The sequence below is a fragment of the Sinohyriopsis cumingii genome, chromosome 6 (genome assembly GCF_028554795.1).
Source record: "Sinohyriopsis cumingii isolate HCF-2022 chromosome 6, ASM2855479v2, whole genome shotgun sequence".
In the NCBI taxonomy this organism is placed as follows: domain Eukaryota; kingdom Metazoa; phylum Mollusca; class Bivalvia; order Unionida; family Unionidae; genus Sinohyriopsis; species Sinohyriopsis cumingii.
In genome coordinates this window covers 165,231,505-165,250,229 of record NC_142966.1, presented here as the reverse complement: position 1 = coordinate 165,250,229, position 18,725 = coordinate 165,231,505, and the positions used below count along the sequence as shown (strand labels likewise).

General features: G+C 32.5%; 1 protein-coding gene across 1 annotated transcript; it reads left to right on the top strand.

Annotated features, from left to right (window-relative positions):
* Window positions 1–507: 507 nt before the first annotated feature.
* On the top strand, window positions 508–3,612 carry LOC149798464 (uncharacterized). The gene is made up of 3 exons (XM_089960184.1): window positions 508–778; window positions 1,089–1,243; window positions 3,526–3,612. The coding sequence occupies exons 1-3, from the start codon at window positions 712–714 to the stop codon at window positions 3,610–3,612; spliced, it is 309 nt and encodes a 102-aa protein (XP_089816310.1). The 5' UTR covers window positions 508–711.
* Window positions 3,613–18,725: the final 15,113 nt, after the last annotated feature.

Sequence of the window (18,725 nt, the reverse complement as noted above, 5' to 3'; positions counted from 1 at the left end):
GAGTGAATTTGGTCTGTAGAGATATCATGCACGCCCTACTTCTTGATGGGCTCAAAACTGTGAGGAAGTCGTATTGTGACTGCTATTTTACAATTTAAGGATTTGAACGTTCGAATGTCTTCTTTGTGATTCGTGATTCAGATTTTGCTTATTTGGTGCTCACATACGAACTTTGTAAGATATTTTTAATTCGTTAGCTTCATTTGATTTTATATTTTATTGAAGTAAATTAACAGTTCGGAAAATTTAAATCTTGTGTTTTACTTCGTGTTGCTGCTTAGTTTAATCCCCTTTAAGGGTCACCTGGAATGGCACTCCATCTTTTTTTTGACATCGCGTTCATAATGGCAACAGTTTGAATACATTGTAGCCCAAAAGAAGCGTAATCCTTAACAGTAATCGCAATGTCATTGTTTTTCACTCATACTGAAAGTCAATTATATGTATATTATTCATTGTATCGAACTACCACGTTTGTACATCATTTCTACTCAACGCGATGAAACAAGTGCATCCTACTACCTTGGCGATAGCATTGTTGTCCAATTCTCTCTTGAGCAGAGAAACATTTACAAAGCTTTTACGAATGATAAGTAAATCAATATACATATCAATTGTTATGCAACTCTGTTTTGAGTAGAGAAAAATTACGATTTACGAATTCTCACCTCTAATTCACTCTATTTATCTTATAATAGGAAAAGGGATACAATGGAAAGAAACACCACAACTATGGAAATGTCTCCCAATTTCAGTAATTTAGCTGGCATTAATGCAGGTAAATGTCTTAATTTAATATCAAACCATGCTCTTTAAACTACAGTTTCTTTAAAGGTCTAGCTTTAATGCTTATTTGGATCATTAATAACGAAAATACATAAAAAGGAAACAGCAATGTCCGCATTCCATAATTACCAAAAGAAAAGAATTAAAGAACAATCTGGGTTGCGTATATATAATTGAATTTTCATAGGCCTATGTTTGCAACAAGAAATATTTGAGAAGTATAAACGTGTTAGCTTTACTCTTTAAGGACATATGAATCACTATCTCTTCTTTCTGCAGAATACATTTTTTGCCTCCTTTAGATACACCAATCCAGAATGTTGACAACACCACCATTGAAAACCAAAGGGCCTATTATAATATTGAGGAACTGAAACAAAACCAAAGCGGGTCAACGAACATTGCAAGCATCAATGCTACAGTAGAATTTGATGTCAATTTATACAGTCACTATGAGGTATTGCATTATGTTTCGTTTCTATTGGGTGTCTTAATGTATTCGGCCACAATGTAGTTAGTGCCAGAGTTAATACTGAGATATTAAAGACTGTATTTTCTGTCATTCGCAAGATACATAATATCATGTGCACAGTATTGTCCCTATGATAAGTTGATTTACATTGAGACTACATATTTGAAACTTTGGTTATTAGGTGGTTTGTCAAATGAATTGCAGCCATTTGCTTATGCGTGATTTTTTTGCAATATAATGGGTCCCTGCGTCGCAGGACAATAACTATAGATGTGCAAGACATCTGATACATACTCTGATAATCTGGTCCTCTTTTCAAAATAATGTATGCATTAACTACACAGTTATAACTCAGGACACTGAATTATATAAGGGCATATCCATACATTTGTTATATTTTAATGGTTAGGAAAAAATCAATTGTTAGTGATTATTTAAAAGACTATACAATAATTACTTGAATGAAATGACTGAAAAAAGTATATATTCATGCAAATAATATATCTTAATTTAAATTTCTCATACAGCTATGTAATGACCACAAAATCCAGATATAAATCAGGACATATCCTTCCCAATCAATTTAATTTATTGCATGTTACAACGTTTGAATTAAGAAGAAATTTAAATTACTTATCAAAATAGTTTAAAAGGCAAAACCTATTATTCCGTACTAATTAAATAAAGCAAAATTCTGCAATAAAGCAAATTCTTGAAATTTTATTAATTCTTCCTTTTTGAACTTTAGTTGTTAAATGTTGAATCTAATTACTTTGGTACGATTGGTTGAACATATTTAACAATATGTCTAAAATTGAATACTTTTTCTCTTTCACTATAGTTTGGAAAATTATTGTTTACCATTGCAGCGTGAACTGGTTTTAGCTTCGAATAGCTTTGCTTGGCTTTTCCATGACATATTGAATAGTTCAGGTCATTCTAATACATAGCAGATTTGCCCTCTTCAATATGGTACTCATTTTAGTGCATTTCTTTTGAATTAATTCCTCTTTTCACTAGTTTTTCAATCTGGACTATATGATATAAGTATACAGTTTGTATAAACAATGCCTAACCTTTGGTTATTCACTTAGCTTGTCAATGTGCAATTTGGCTTTATTTTGAATAGACAGATGTATTGATTTTTAAATTGTTTAGCTACAAATAGTTTTCATACGGACAAAGTTCGTGCATTCTCATAGCTATTTTTAACTTCCAAGGTTGAAACGGGATTTTATGTCTTTGCTAAATGAAACCTAAAGAAACGTAAAAGATTCTAAAGGCGAATTTATATGAAGTTGACTTCGCTTTCAAATTGTTTTTTATTTTTTCTGGCTTGACAAGGTGACCAAAGAATTGATTTACTTAATTTACTAAGGCTTTTCTGTTTGTGTTTGTGTTCTTACATATGATCTTCATATACATTGGGGAAAGAAGACATACGTGAAGAAACAGACTGACAATCAACCATTACAACTTGTCAATTTTTAACCAACGAAAAATGTCGTTTAAAGTTGTGTAATTAGCTGGAAAGGAAAACATTGGTTCTAGGCCTGATAGTTAATTCTGCTTACACACCAGCATAAAATGACACTGGTTTATAAGGTTAAAACTTTCCCCCTCAATGCACCATCAGCATCATTTTATTTTAATTGAAAGATTATTCAAAATTATCTTTGTTTTGTAAAGAAGGACAATTATGTACCTGTTGTAGAAGAAGTTGTTGAAAGTTCGAATACAATATAATTGCCCACAATTATCAAAGAGATCTATGTTAAGCACCTGCACTAAAACTAGTCATGTTTAACAAATCGTAACCTAGCATAGTGCTCTTTGTACTTAAAATTGAATGAAACGATGAAACAAACACTCATCAAGCTAATATCCTGGTGCCGATATGATATCGCATGAGACTGAGTACATTTTCGATATATTTATTGCATCCATGTAAAATAATCGATTTTTGTGTCTTCCATAAATCTCGAACAAGGTGTTCGAAATGAAAGACCATTTCACTTATCTCTGACAAAATTGATCTTTTGGCAGCATATTTTGAAACAGCAATCTATTTAACAGTATAAATGGGATGGAAATCAAGAACAGTGCACACAAAACCTTATCATATATCAAAACGAATAATTAACGAGCTAAAATATGTTACTCTCAACATATGTCGAGTGAGGCATACAAATGGAAGCAATACCAGACATCTTTGAATGGAATAGATACAGCACATATTTACGGTGCATATGCTATTTCTTTCCCAGAAACTCAAACATCACACGGGAGCAGCAGAATCTGCTTACTCTGAATCTGCTTACTCTGCAATAGATCACAGTGAATCCGGTACGTAATAATGTATAAATAACAAGACATTGTAGATTTAAGGGGAAAAAATTGCAACAAAACTCATTGGTGTTAATTAATGATGGATGCATAATGTAATCATTCCGTCATAACTTGTGTAATTAAATGTGTTAACTAAACTTATAAGATAACTATCTTTATTATATTTACTCTCTTTCTTTGTTAGCCACGCAAGTCACAAAATCCTATAGATTGCAACAATTTTAATAATGGACAGTAGATCCATAAACTACCTATCCCTTAGTCAAAATGTTATTGCTTAGTACAAGATATTATAATTTGTACGGGATGATATTTGTAATTTTTAGAAGCGTGTATTAAAGAAATTGCTTTCGTTTGACTTCATCTGACAATGGACTCAAGACTCTGGTTTTGACGAAATCTGTTCTTTCCGGAACATCAAAAGAAAAATTTCAAACGTGTAATAACGTAGTGTGTTTTCGGACAGGACACACATACAATAATACGATCTGTTGTATATATATATATATATATATATATATATATATATATATATATATATATATATATATATATATATATATATATATATATATATAAGGGTTTATTATTATAAATATGTAGGACTCCACAAGGATTTACTATACGATGCGAACCTCGACGAATCCCGTTCATATTACAATATTGTCCAGTGGACAGAAGGGGAAGAGAAGGAATCACAGTAGGTGAGTTCCAGCATTACTCACATAGAGGCTTCCTGTAGTGCTAATAAGAACCCTGAGATGCTGTACATTAAGAATTGCTTTTTTATCCATTTGGTGGAGTCAATGTTATTTCTGCCTATTACCACTTATAAACTAAGAGTGATATCTTGCCAATTATTTTACCAGACTCAGTGGAGACCTGTTCAATTATTTCTTATTCAAAAATGTGCGTGAAGAAAATAGTTTTGTTCTTCGAAAAGATGAGTGCTGATCAAAAATAAAAGATTTTATGTAAGCAATAAAACTTTGTGCACGAGCGACTTTATGTATAATGAACTAAATATAATAACGAAGACGCATGCTTCATATTGAGATAACCTTTAAAATGAAACATTCTATGCTACCAACGTAGGAAATATATACTATAGCAAAGCCATTAGTAACGACGATATAGTTAGAACTACTTAGCATTTTCATAGAGTTAAATGGACACGTAGAATCTGTCTTCACTTGCCGTAGTTATACCTATGAAAGGTTTGTATAGTTTACTGCTGTGGTTAATAATACTGACATCATACTTTTGATTTTCATTTAAAAGAAAGTTCACGGTAGGCCTAATTGCTGATTGTAATAACTACTCTTCGAAGCTGTATAAAAGAAGTGAGTGCACATTTAGTAACAGAGCACAGAAAGCTATCATCAAAATGTCGTATGAGTTTCTTTGCGTATGTACTACAGGGTTAGGCATTTTCAACTTCTTAAATAGACAGAATGTTCCGAATACGGGGTAGTTCGGAGGTTAAAGTTTTCCTGATAAAACCTTTTACTGGATTCGTGTAGTCATACCTAACCGAAGGTTTGTCCCGACTTTTGTTCTGCTATTGTCAGAATTTGAGTCACAGCCTTATTTTCTTTAAAAGCTGCATGGTAGTATAATTGGGTGTACAAAAGTTATGACCATCTTAAACCCCATGCACCCATTGTCTTCCAAGCAGGCTTCATGACCTTCATAGCATTCTTTATGTAGGATGAATAAAGATCAAGACGGTCATTGCATTCCGTACAACCCTGCAAACTCGAGTTAACTAATATACTTACCTCATAAATCATGCTAATTTTACCAAAACGTTCATCGTTATTCTCGTTTAAAATCTATAAGCTGCTATTGTTGTCAGTGCTCACAATCAATAGCGACGTCTTGTTGCAGTTACTTCTCTTACGATGAAAAAGCTCATGTGAATTAGCGTTGTCTATTTAAATCAATGTTTCGCTTGTGGGGGCGATGAGTCCAATTTTCACTGTTTATACAGCACACAAAAGATTGTTTCTTACATTTTGGTCATAAAATTTAGATATTTGCATTACAACGTTTGAAATAAGATTTGCCAATTTTGTTTATCCAAGGATATATTGCCAACCGTGTTGTAGCTGTTGCATAATCTAGTTAGACATTAATGGAGACAATTTTTTACAGAAATACTGGAATTCCCAACCTGATAATTGACCAATGAATTTTCGTACATTTTGTTTGAGAGGTAATAAACAGACTTTCTTTGTTATTGGTCAATTACATAATTCACTTCCAGTAAAATTTTCCTTGTCTTAATCCGCAACATCAGAATCGTGTGGAAGTTGATTTCATATTAATGTCTGAATATGGACATATATTTGTGCTTTAAACCCAATCCATTATTACATTGGAGCAATTTTAACTTGAATTCATGCAGGTAATAATGTAAAATACTTTGCAATATATATCATATCATAATATGACATGGATTAAATTATTGACACACAAATGTCGTTTCTATTATGTACAATAGGATTACATTATGAAGACTGCGGTATCTCTCAACAATATTTACTTCAGAAATGTTATTATAAAGTTTGAAATCATTTGGATAACAATAACAAAAATAATGATAGCAATAAAAATAATAATATAGATGTTATTAATAATATAATTAGTACATTTATTTCGTTGCAGAGAAGAACTGCAAATATATGATGATGATGATAATAATTGATTACACATCCTAAAGATCATTTCATTTGTCAGTTTATCTCTGTCACATGATCTTTCTAAATTTATTAATTTAAATTGTGTCAAGATTTGACAACACTATCATAGACTTTTGTTAAAAGAGCTCATAGATTTATCTGTAAGTTGTGCCTAAAGAAAAGTCCAATAATTTTTTTGTTCCTATGTGTCTAAAGATGTCAATCCTAGATGTGTTTCACTGCATATGAAGCTGATTTGAAAGAGAATCACTATGTGACTTAATTTACATGATATATCAGTTAATGTTCTCTTCACTCTGGCTATCTGGATAAAATTGTACCGAATAACAATAATAATAGTAGTAATAATAATAATAATAATAACAATAACATAATATTATTTCAGTCCACAACACATCCAGTACATATAAAGCATTGAGGTTCATGCAGTACATCAGTGGAAGAATTGCTTCGAACTGTCAGTTGCGTGATGACTGCATGAATAAAAAGTCATGTTTCGAATTTTGATAGTGATTTTAGCATATTTCTCTGAAGAAGAATTCTCGTAGAAACATGCGGTCACTATTTTGTTCATTAATAGCTGTGTATCATAATATGAGAAGTTATATATATATATATATAATATATATATATATATATATATATATATATATATATATATATATATATGTATGACTGATGATTGAAAAAGTTTGTACTGCGGGTCTAGCTGCAAAGGTGACAGTACGTCAAGGCTAGGTCTGTACGCTGCGTGGATTTTAAAGTCATTGTACGTTCAATGATTAAGGTCTGCACGAAATTATACATATACATTGCATATGTTTCATTCTAGGTTTAGAGCAATACAATCTGAATTATTTTACCCTGTGTAGTTTAAGTCGCATGTATTTATTATACTCCTGTATGTATATTTTAAATATCGTTTAAGGTCCATCTGTATCCATATATGTAAATCTTCTTTATTCCCAATTTGTTTGAACTAACGTTTAACGGCACTGAAACAAAAATAGGTTATTTAATGACCGGCTGTTTTGAGTAAATTCTTGACATGCAATTCGAATTAAATACATGAAACTGCTATTGATTGTAAGCACACATTTCTTTTAAAGTTACAGCAAAGATTTCGTACCTAAATGTAGGGTCAAAATGGAATGATGTTTTACTGATAGAAGCATTTTATACGTAACATTTGCATTATTTAATAAATTACTATTCAACAAATTATATTTTCCTCTTTTACATTATATTTTAGTGTCCAAAACAGTTGAGAATGGTTTCCCAACTTATCACATATCCTATTGTTGTGACATCGAAGTCAAATTACGTGCATATAACGTCAATAATTCGACAGGTAAATATATAAAGAGATGTCACATATATATAATTAAGAAGAGCAGTCCCACGAAGAAACATTTCATTGCAGCATTACGTCTTTCATCATCGGAATAGCAAGACTTGCGACAATATATGCAAGACAACCACGAAATGGTGTGTGCATTCGATGTACTTTTGCAGTATATGACTTCCTCAGTTAATTTGATGAGTTTGAAATACAGATCATGCATTAAGATTGCATTGGTAACGCACATTATACACACTCCAGTCACTAACCTCCCTACTCGTACTTTCGTTGCCTTCCAATTTAATGGGATTTTAGTACTAACCCAAATGCTCATACTGTTCTAAAAGAACATAATATCTTGTAAGACCATTCCTCTTCATAATGTCTTTGTAACTTAGTGTTACACAGGATGCGACCTGGCGATCAGGAAACCGCTTAAAACACTATTCACGTTTCTGGTACAACAATGCACAGCGATACAAGACACATCGACAACATGCTTTGAATTGTCAAGTAAATAATGTAAGAAACCTGGGAAATAGGCTGTGATTGTAGCGCAAAGCTAAAGTTTGCCTTTCATTTTATAAGAGTCACAACAACGTAAATAAACCGTTTACAAGTATGCATAATTCTCCCCATCCAGTGGAAACCTAGGGCAACTGCTCCATTTGATTCACTTTTTTTCCGGCCTTTTATAAACACATGCACTATCATAAATCACTAATGCCCATTTGCATTACACTTGGAACATTACTTCATAGTGGGTGTTACACTTACCCTCAGTGACGTCTGTTTAAATTAGGTTTACACAGAATGAGACCTGGGGATAAGGAAACCATTTATAACGCTCTTCAGGTTTTCTGTAGCACAATACACACCGATACAAAAGACCCCAATAACATGCTTTGAATTGCCAAATGTATAATATTTGAGACTTGGAAAGTAGACTGTGATAGTAGTGTTACATTCTGGTATATTTGATTTAATTTATATTTGACTTAATTGGAGTTTGATTTTATTTGATTATTTGTGGGTTTTGGAATCATTTTTATTCCTTACATGTCAATGCAATCTAATTTTGTTTGCTAGAAATTTGTTATTTTCCAGAAAATTCAGTTGGTCTCAGTTTTCCATAGATACCTAATAATAGAAATACTTGTTTCTATCTTTGATTTAGTTCCTATCCTTGATTAAGGGTCAAGTAAACAACTTTTTTCTAGGCGTAAATCGATTGGTTCTTATCATGGACATACAGCAGCTATGTGACTTGTACATGTAAACATGATCACGTCATCCTCTATTTCGCAATTAGGCATTTTCGAAATTGCGAAATACTTAGTAGTAATAGTATTGTTGAGAGAGAGAGAGAGAGAGAGAGAGAGAGAAAATCGATCAGAGTCCGGGCTGTTAAACACTGTTGTGACCAGTATTGAAGTATTGAAGATTTTGAGTTTTTGAGTTATATGTTAATTTTTCTTCACGTTATTTGTCCTATAGAAGATTAATTCGCTACTCTGGCAAACTTATTGAATTCATAAAGAACTCTTGAAAAAGGACTTTTCTTAAAACTTTTATTCAGATTTCCAAAACCGAAGGATAAATTGTTGTGTTTGCAAAAGGAACTTTAGACTTCAACACTGTACAGGCTACGTCATCGCCTTCCATCTTGGATTCTTCGTCGGGTCTCGAACCTGGAATCATTAAAACATTTCAATATTAGGACTTCACAAATTGTTTTCGTGGGTTATTATGGTATTATTTTTGGATTAGATACTGGAAACTGTAAGTTCCCATATTTTTCCATTATTTTTCCAGGGAAATACTTTAGTTGTTATATTTTTCAAGTCTTTTTGTTTTCACTATTTCTTGTGTTTTTGCTTATTCGAGCCTAAACACGTAACATAAGAATTGACGTGTGTCTTCCCATTAAAAGCGTCATAACAATGTACAAGGATAAATCGTTTGCAAGTACGATACTTATCCCCACTGGGGTCCCGCGGAATTGCTACATTTGATTAACTTTATCTGGCCATGTATAGATTCACTTTCTATCATAGATCAGTATTATCTCTGTTCATCACATCTGGAAAAACAGTTCATAAAGGGTGTTACACCTGTCCTCAGAAATGTAGGTAGAGAAGAGGACTTTAGTTCGGTTAAATTAGCTATGCGTAAAAAATATAATTTTATGATTTTCTATAGATGTATTTTTTGGATTGGAATTGATAAAAAAAAAACATTCGACAAATCAGTAGAAACAATGCTGTATCCATGATCGATTTATGCAGCCAAGACAGCACGTCTTATTCAACTTTTTCTTCGCTCTCCTTTAAATTATTTAAAACTTGTCTTTCAAAGCTTACTTACATACATACAATCATGCATGCGCACACAAAGAGAATATATAAGTATGAAGATTGAACGATAAGGGCTGTTGGATGGATAGATGCTGCATATAATATATTTACCCTTTATATATCCGCATCAACTCGCTGTACGATTAGAGTTTATAATAAATGTCACCGTTAAAAGAATGCCAGTTATTAAAATCTTCCTTCGATTAAAGAAATTCTATGTAAGACTAGAACCATGGGGAATTAACTGAATTATATAGCAAGGTTCGACTAGTTAAAAAGAAGAAAAATCAATGAAGAATACCATGTAACCATAGTTACAAGAACTTCTTCTTTTCTGGATCATCAAAAATTCTCTATTAATATTGGCCAGAAAAGATAACGTTTCTTTCAATTTATGCTGATTGTAATAACAACATTAAACTATGTGTGAAATACATCCATCTAATGTATGATCATGTGGCTTATTTGGATGGTTTTATGGCGATACTTGTTCCCATGAATGTGGTAAAGGTCTTAATTTAGATTCTTGTGATAAAGTTGATAGAGACTGTCCCAAGAGCCTTCTAGAATGGATGGAAGGGAACAAGATGTTTTCAGTGTCAGTTTCACTTTTATATAAATGCAAATTATTATAACAATGTAAGCTGGTAAAATCATTGTAGAATGGATTGAGGCAATCTTGATTTTAAGCAACAAAAAACCTTTTCAACTGTATAAACCTGGTTATCTCAAATACGGCTTGCTAGCTGGTAAATGTTAAAATGTCCCTTGATAGATAAATCATGTCAATGCTCTTGCAGAATTTCATTGCAGCTTATTCAGAACGGAATTATACAAGTTGCCAAAATAAGACACCCTTTAGATCCTGCTTATTTCCAAAAGTGAACGTCTTGTAATATAACGAAAACTGAACACGAAAATATTACAGGCATTTTCTATAATGAAATGGAGTTCTTATTAAGGGTGTAAGCTGATGATGCTTTTTTATTAGTAGACGGTTCTCCTTTGTCTTTGAAGACAACCATGTAGATATTAAACGACTTTATTAAAACCAAACTTGCTTGGTATGATTGTTTCTATAAGGGGCTCGTTTTATCACTTATTTGAATGGATTAATGACATTAGCAACAAAAAAAGCAAATAGAATATATGCATGTCATAACATATAATCAACGACATCATGAACCCTACAAAGGCGCAATATGTATTCTTTAACATTTCTCTTTTCTTTATTAAGAAATTCTAAAGCTATATTTACTCATAAATATGTGTATACACTGCATTTCATAAACACCAGAAGATAGGAAACAATAGATAACTGCATTTTCACATTTCTAAAGCTCATGTTTGCAGTCAAAACAGACATTAATGCTACCGTAGAATCGGATATCAATTCATACAGTCAGTATTAGGTATTTTGTAATTAGATTATGTTGGGTGTCTTAAGGTATTGTACAACGCTGTAATCATTGAGAGAGTTAGCAGTAAGATATTGCAGATTTTATGTTCTGTCGTTTGCAAACAAATATGTTTCCCTATCAGTCTCAGTTTACTATGAGACTAAATCAGCGAAACGTTGGTCATTGGCTAGTTTGTTGAATAGGAAAGAGCCATTTTCTATTTATTGATTAGTTGCAATCTCATTAAATCCGGTCCTATTCTCAACATTAGTCAGCATGAATCACACAGTTATACTCCATAACAACGACTGATCTAAGGACATATGAATATAATTATTTAATTGTAAATATTACAAATTGTTAGTTATTATTTAAAATATTGCACAAATATATCTTTATTGTGTCTAGTAAATAATTTAATATCTTCATTAAAACTAATTAATCAATTTCAATTTCAGCATAAAAGGGCATAAACTGGCTACACAATACTTATGTGAATCAGGACTTGCAATCGCTATGTACCTACCAATCGGTTTCGCTTGTTGTATTGTATGACTTTTGTAATGGAAAGAAATTGAAAACTTTTCTAGCAATACATTTTAGTTTCAAACGAAAATAGCGTTATTCCCTTTCACGTAGAACAAGTAATGCTCCGCAATAAGACAAGTCCTTGACATTCTATTTTTTGTTTAAATTTTGTATAGGATAATTATTATTATTTACAATTAGTTTACCAATATAAAAAAATTGTACCCTCTTATTCTGCAAATATTTCAGAAAAGGTTTGATTGATCTGTTCCTATATGGAGACAGAAAAAATATCTGCGGACATACTCCCCTTAGGATAACTCTCGTCTCAGCACACCAACAATGAAAGATGTGACAAGATTCTCTTCCCCAGTATACGTTAAGCCATTTGTAAACATTGTAAACCAACACAAATATGCGTCTTTGTCTGTCGGCTTGAGCCTTTGAAAAGCTTTGTGTCTGCTTCATATGAGTAAATAAATGACGCGTGGGTTACATGTAAAATCTTAACAGAGAGAGATTAAGAGATTAGGATGCGTAATAAGCTTTTTAATCTAAAGACTACGCGCATGTGTAATTACAAAAAGGAAAAGAATATTTCATCAAAGGTCACATAGCTTTCATAAGCATCATACATACACTTTTAATCCAATGCATACAGTACTTCAACGATGAATAAAGTTGAAATAAGTAGTAACTTTACTGAGACCAACATTGTTAATTTTTGTGAAGTACTTAGAATCTAAAACATAAATGTCTTGTATAAATAGGAAAATCCTTAACTAAATTAAATATTGATGATATCACAAATTGCTTCTTTTCCACCCTATTCCGTTTTGATATAGACAAATGTATATGTGACTCTCTAATAAGCTTAAAAGCTTTCACTGTTGACTTTGATTATGATCTAGCATTCCCTTTTCCTTTGAGATTTTGTCCTGGAGGGGGTACAGGGAGATTTTGTCAGACACAAGTTCCTTTCTATACACACAATTATATCAGTTTCTACACATTCTTCCCAATATGACAAAAGTTTCATCCCTTATTTATTTGCGTTGTATTCGGTTGATATCAAAAATCGGTCGAATAAAACTCGAAGGCTCTTGTCAGAGACAGACTGAAATCCTTAATGTGATATTCTGACACATAATAGCTTCATGCAAAGAGGTTGTTGAACCTCTAACATATTGCCAGCCATGACTATTTCCATTGCGTTCGATGTTTATGCAACAATAATGTGCTGTAAATAAATATATGAGAAAGGACTATAGACAATTACCTGTTCAATGTCTCAAGTCGTATATAAAACCTCTGTTTAATTTCTCTCTGAGGCATGGTTCACTGACCTGATCCATGCAAGGCACATACAACAGGACCACATTTTACAAATGATTTACGAACTGTATTGTATATACGTATACTTCATATGGTTGGTACACTTTCTTTTCGTACTGTACCTTTTAAATATACGATCGGCTGAATCTGTTTAACAATATTCGAACACTGAACAGTTTTCTGTGTCCAAATATGTTGGAAAATGAATACAATTTAGAGCAGTGTGGAGTAATTTTGTCACGAACTTCCAAACACTTAGTCAAATACTTAAGAGGGGGTGGGTGAATATTAGGATAGTCTATGATCTCTCAAAGGAAGATGATAAACAACGAAATATACAAGAATAATATTACATTTATTGACATATAACAATAATAATGCACTCACTCAAACATTCCTGCTAGCACTACCTCTGATGATGATAAATGTGTAATGAAATAAGATTAATATAAACTGATTCAATTCCCGTTATTCAGCTCTAATTTAATTGTGCAGCTCTGTAATTGTACTATATTAGAAACTCACTGAAATCCGTTTTCACACTTGTATCCTGGTCCGAATATCTCTCGACAGCTTAGTTCTATCAGTTTGTAGAGTTTATCATCCATAAGTCACGATATATTTACAAATATTGCACAAATGAACAGCTAAACGTTGTCGCAATGGAATATTCATTGTTCCCGAATTCAACACTGCCTTTGTTTTTCTGTTCTTATTTCGAATCTCCCCTCCGACAGCCAAAATGCTCGGTAAGGCCCTTATGGAGACGCGCACTCCCACTTATAATTTACCTTTCACCGGTCAAAACGCTCGGCGAGGTCTGTGGAGTCTCATTCCCCCCCCCCAGCACTTCGAATCCACCCTTCACCGGCCAAAACGCTCGATATCGGTTGCACACATCCTCCTGCTGCCTCATACAGCCCCCACTTATATCTCTGACTGACTGCTTTATATTCCGCAAAGATATGAATGTATGTCTGACAACTTGATAGCCAATCAGGATGAGCTTCTTGCACGAACATGTTTTTCCTTAAAATCGCAACATCATTATTGCTCAATGAGTATAACCTATGTTCTATTGGCAACATATTTATCCCACACTGCTAATTTGACAGATTTGTTTGACAATGTTTAACTTCTAATAACCTGTGTTGGCTTTTTTGTTGACACATGGAATCGTTCAGGTAATTTTCATAAGAACATCGATTTGGCTTAATCAGTACGGTATCCGTTTCACGGTATTTAATTAGTGCAAGATTTCGTTATTCACTTACATCAAGTGAATGTGGAAATTGATAACATTTTAAATAGGTTATTGATACTGAAATCATTAATCTTTGGACAGTTTATGTCTTGGCTGAAGCAAAATTAACGAAAATTAAAAGACTCTAAAACAACTTGAAATGAGGTTGACCTTTATCCGAAATGGCCTCTATTGTGGTTTGACGAGCTGACCAAGCAATTGATTTACTCTAGTTACTTGGGTGTTTCCGCTTTCATTGTTATATTCTTACAATCGATCATGATACATAAACGGACAAATATTCACAAGCGATTCAGTAAACTGGCAATCAAGCATATAACTTGTCTATTTTAACCGAAGCAAAAATGCGATTTTAAGTTGTGCAATTAGCCCGAAAGTAAAACTTTGGACTCTAGGTCTGATAGTTAACTATGCTTACACATTAGCTTAAAATGACATTGGTTTACGTTGATACATTTAAATCTCTCGTTTGGTCTCTCAATTTGCAATTGACATAATGTAATTTGGTGGAAAGACGATTCGCCATTGTTTATTGTTTGTAAGGAAGGGCCAATATGTACCTGTTGTAGAATAAGCAGATGAAAGTTGGAATGCAGTATCCATGTCCACATTTACCGATGGCATGAATGTAATGTACCTATATGCTACAACTACTAGTATATACGGTCTGAATGTAAACTGTTCCGAATCAGTGCCCTTTATGAGCAGTATATCAGACATGGAATTATGTACAATAAATATTTTTAAGTGGCCTTCTTTATCTGTTTTAGAAGATAACACACGATTTTTTAGTTGATGGAATATTATATAATTAGAACAACTTATAGCTAAGAAGGAAAATAGTATTTGGAGTATTATAAAGTATAAAAAAAATATAAAGTATAAATAAATGCACTTCCATTCAAGAAATGTATACCTTTTTAATAGTTTTATATGAAATTTCTTTAGGGTAAAAGGAATATTTAACTAATATATAAAATGTTATGCCAAAAAATTTCTTGCACAATATTCATTCTGTTCTTGCTTATCAAAAGTGAACGGAATAACTGTTTGCTGGGTTAGAGATTTTGAAGAGATTAGTAATACTGTAGACCAAACCGAACATTAACACAATATTAGTGCTTACCAAATCGCAAACTAGCATCGTTCAGTAGTACTTGAAAATCAATGCAACGATAAAACGCAAACAAATTGCACTAATATGGTTATGCGCTGTGATATTGAATGAGACATAATACAGCTAGATATATGTATTACTTCCATGGTCATTTTAGGATGAAGATACGTGTATCATTTTAACATAAGCATTAAAATAAATCATACCATGCTCCTAGCGAAGCAAATATATACAATTGAAGAGCCCTTAGTCTCGGTACTGAAGTTAGAAATGCAAAGAATTTTCATAGATTTAAAAGGACACGTTTGACTTTTCTTCGCCTGTTGTAGTTATAAATTGTAAACATTTGTATAATTTATTTTCATCCATCATAAAATAAGCAATATTTTAATTTCCATTTTAAAGAATGTTCAAAATAGGCCCAATTGCTTTTGATTCTACCAACCATTTGAAACCGTAGAAATTGGTGATTACATACTTGTTACCGATGATAGAAATATATCCACAGAACTCAATGCAATTTTCTCTATGTTTGTACCGAAGAGTCAGTCGTATGCTGAGTCTTAGCAAAAACAGACTGTTCTAAATCGAGGACGGTTTTGGAATTTAAAGTTTTTCCTTGATCATCCACTGAACATTCTTAGTAGGTACATATTGCTGTGACGACCTGTATATTTTTAGAATGTAACTAATATGTTATGTGTTTTCATGTTATTGATATTAAGATGAAATAAAGATTAATTATTATACATTATTTGTATGGAGCGACGGAAATAATCTTTTGTAAAATGTAAGGAGTGATTTAATCACAGTTGACCAAAGTTTTACCGACGTTTTCTTCCGCCATTATCAATATTGGAGTCTTAAATTTATGTTTCTACAGTATCTGTTAACTACCTGAGCTAGTGTGCATAACCTGATGACAATCTTGATACTCATACACATTTCGTACTCATAGAAGACTTTATATGCTTCATATCTTTTATAATATTCCTTGCTCAAGTAGAATTGAGTTTTATTCGGTCATAGCTTTCGGTGCACCCATGTAAACTGAAATGTAGTGCATCTTAGTACCTCATCAGTGTTATTCTTTGTACCAAATTGTCATCGTTTGTGTTCGTTGAAGATCTATTAGCTGCTTTTTTATAGTGTTCACAAATATTAGTGGTGCACTTGTAGTTAATGCCCTTGCACTAAAATGATCATGTCGTAATTCTAGCGAATAAGCTTTGTTTGTTTAAATCTAACCTTTATTTTTGTGTTTGGTTGGGAGGAGGTAAATGTCCACTGATTAATAAAGCGCATAATATGATTGTTTCATATATTTCTATCATAAATTAGATGTTTGCATTTCCTCGTTTGAAACTATGCTTTCTCGCCATTTAGTAAATCCAAGTGCATGTTACACAACATCTTGTGTCTTACTTACATGTCATTAGTACGCGCATAATATAGTTATGACTTTATTGTGTACCTTCTGAGCCAACGTTTAACAGAAATACTGGACTTATAACCTCATAACTGACAAACCATATTTCTTAAATTTTATTTGACAGGTAATTAACAATCTTTCTCTGCACTCCATGTTTCTCAAGTTCGTAATTTGCTCCAGTACAAGTGATGCTTGTCGTATTATGCAACATTAGAATCTTGGGGAAGTTATTCACATATTGAGGTCTACATATGGACATATATCTGTCTTTTAAACACAATCGAATATATATAGGAACAATTTTAACTTGAAGTCATATAGATAGTATTTTCCAATGAAATGCTTTAACATCTCTTATATGACAATAAAATATGAACTAAATTATTGCCACACAATTTTTATTTCTATCATTCACAGTAAGATTAAATTAGGATGGCCACGGTGTATCTCAACAATATTTACTACAACAATTCTATTATATAGATTGAAATATTGGAAAATAATAATAAAAAATGACAACCATTCGAATAAGAGTATCAATTTTATTAATAATTAAATTACCATATTTACTTCAATGGGGAGATGAACAACGAATATGAACTGATGGTGATAAGTGGTTTGAAGTATTATTGCAAGCAAACCTCACTGAAAAAATGGAAAATTTGCTGACTATTTTGTTCATTAATAGCTTGCCATAAAGCAAAGGACTTATCTATAATTCGTTAGATTTAAGGTTTGTATTACATTTATGGATGACGATTTATAAAGTCACTACTGCTAGTCTTTCTGCAGGGGTCACGGTAGTTTCAAGGCTAGGTCTGAATTCTGAATAGATTTAAGGGTCTTAAAACATTAATCGATTAGGTCTGCAATACTATATATTGAGTTATGGCAATGCAATTTGCATTTTTTTTACCCTGTGTATTATACGTTGCATGTGCATAATATTCTAATGCAAGATATTTGCTTTTTTGTGTGTTTTTCTTAACAATATTTCACGCTTTTTCCTTTTCAATTATTACTTAATCACTTCTTTAGTCTGCATTCGTTGGACTGCAACAAAAGAAGTTTATTTAGTGACGGGGTACGTTGAGGAAAATGCCTTTCTAAAGATACAACCGTTTGGCCAACCGAAGCTGATGTGGAAATAGGAATCTCACTCTCGCCCACTTCCCCGCGATTCGGGATGCTAGGATCATTGTACCGCCACAGTAACTTTCCCCAACGGAAGCACACATTTGACATTAGTCTGTTTTATGTGTTTAATAAATCGTTCGGCTTGATCATTAAGAGTCGTGAATGTTGAACAATGCCAGCACATACCACATGCTTCAAGGTATACAGTAGTTGTTTGTTTTGGTGCGTGAGTCTAATCGTAATATATCTGGCGCTTGTGAGATGGTATATTTTGTTTTATACTGTTAGATGCCTTACCAATTTCTTAATTTGAAATGTTGTACAACTGAAAAAGTTTCTTTCACTGTTTTCAAAGTATAAATCACCTTCATTTTAATTAGCTGAGCTGCTCCGACAGGATTATAGTTTAAGTTAATGTCTACACATAAAGCCACTTACAATGAGGCATTTATAGTTATATGTCTCTGGCACAAAATTATCAACAGTAGATTATGTATACTA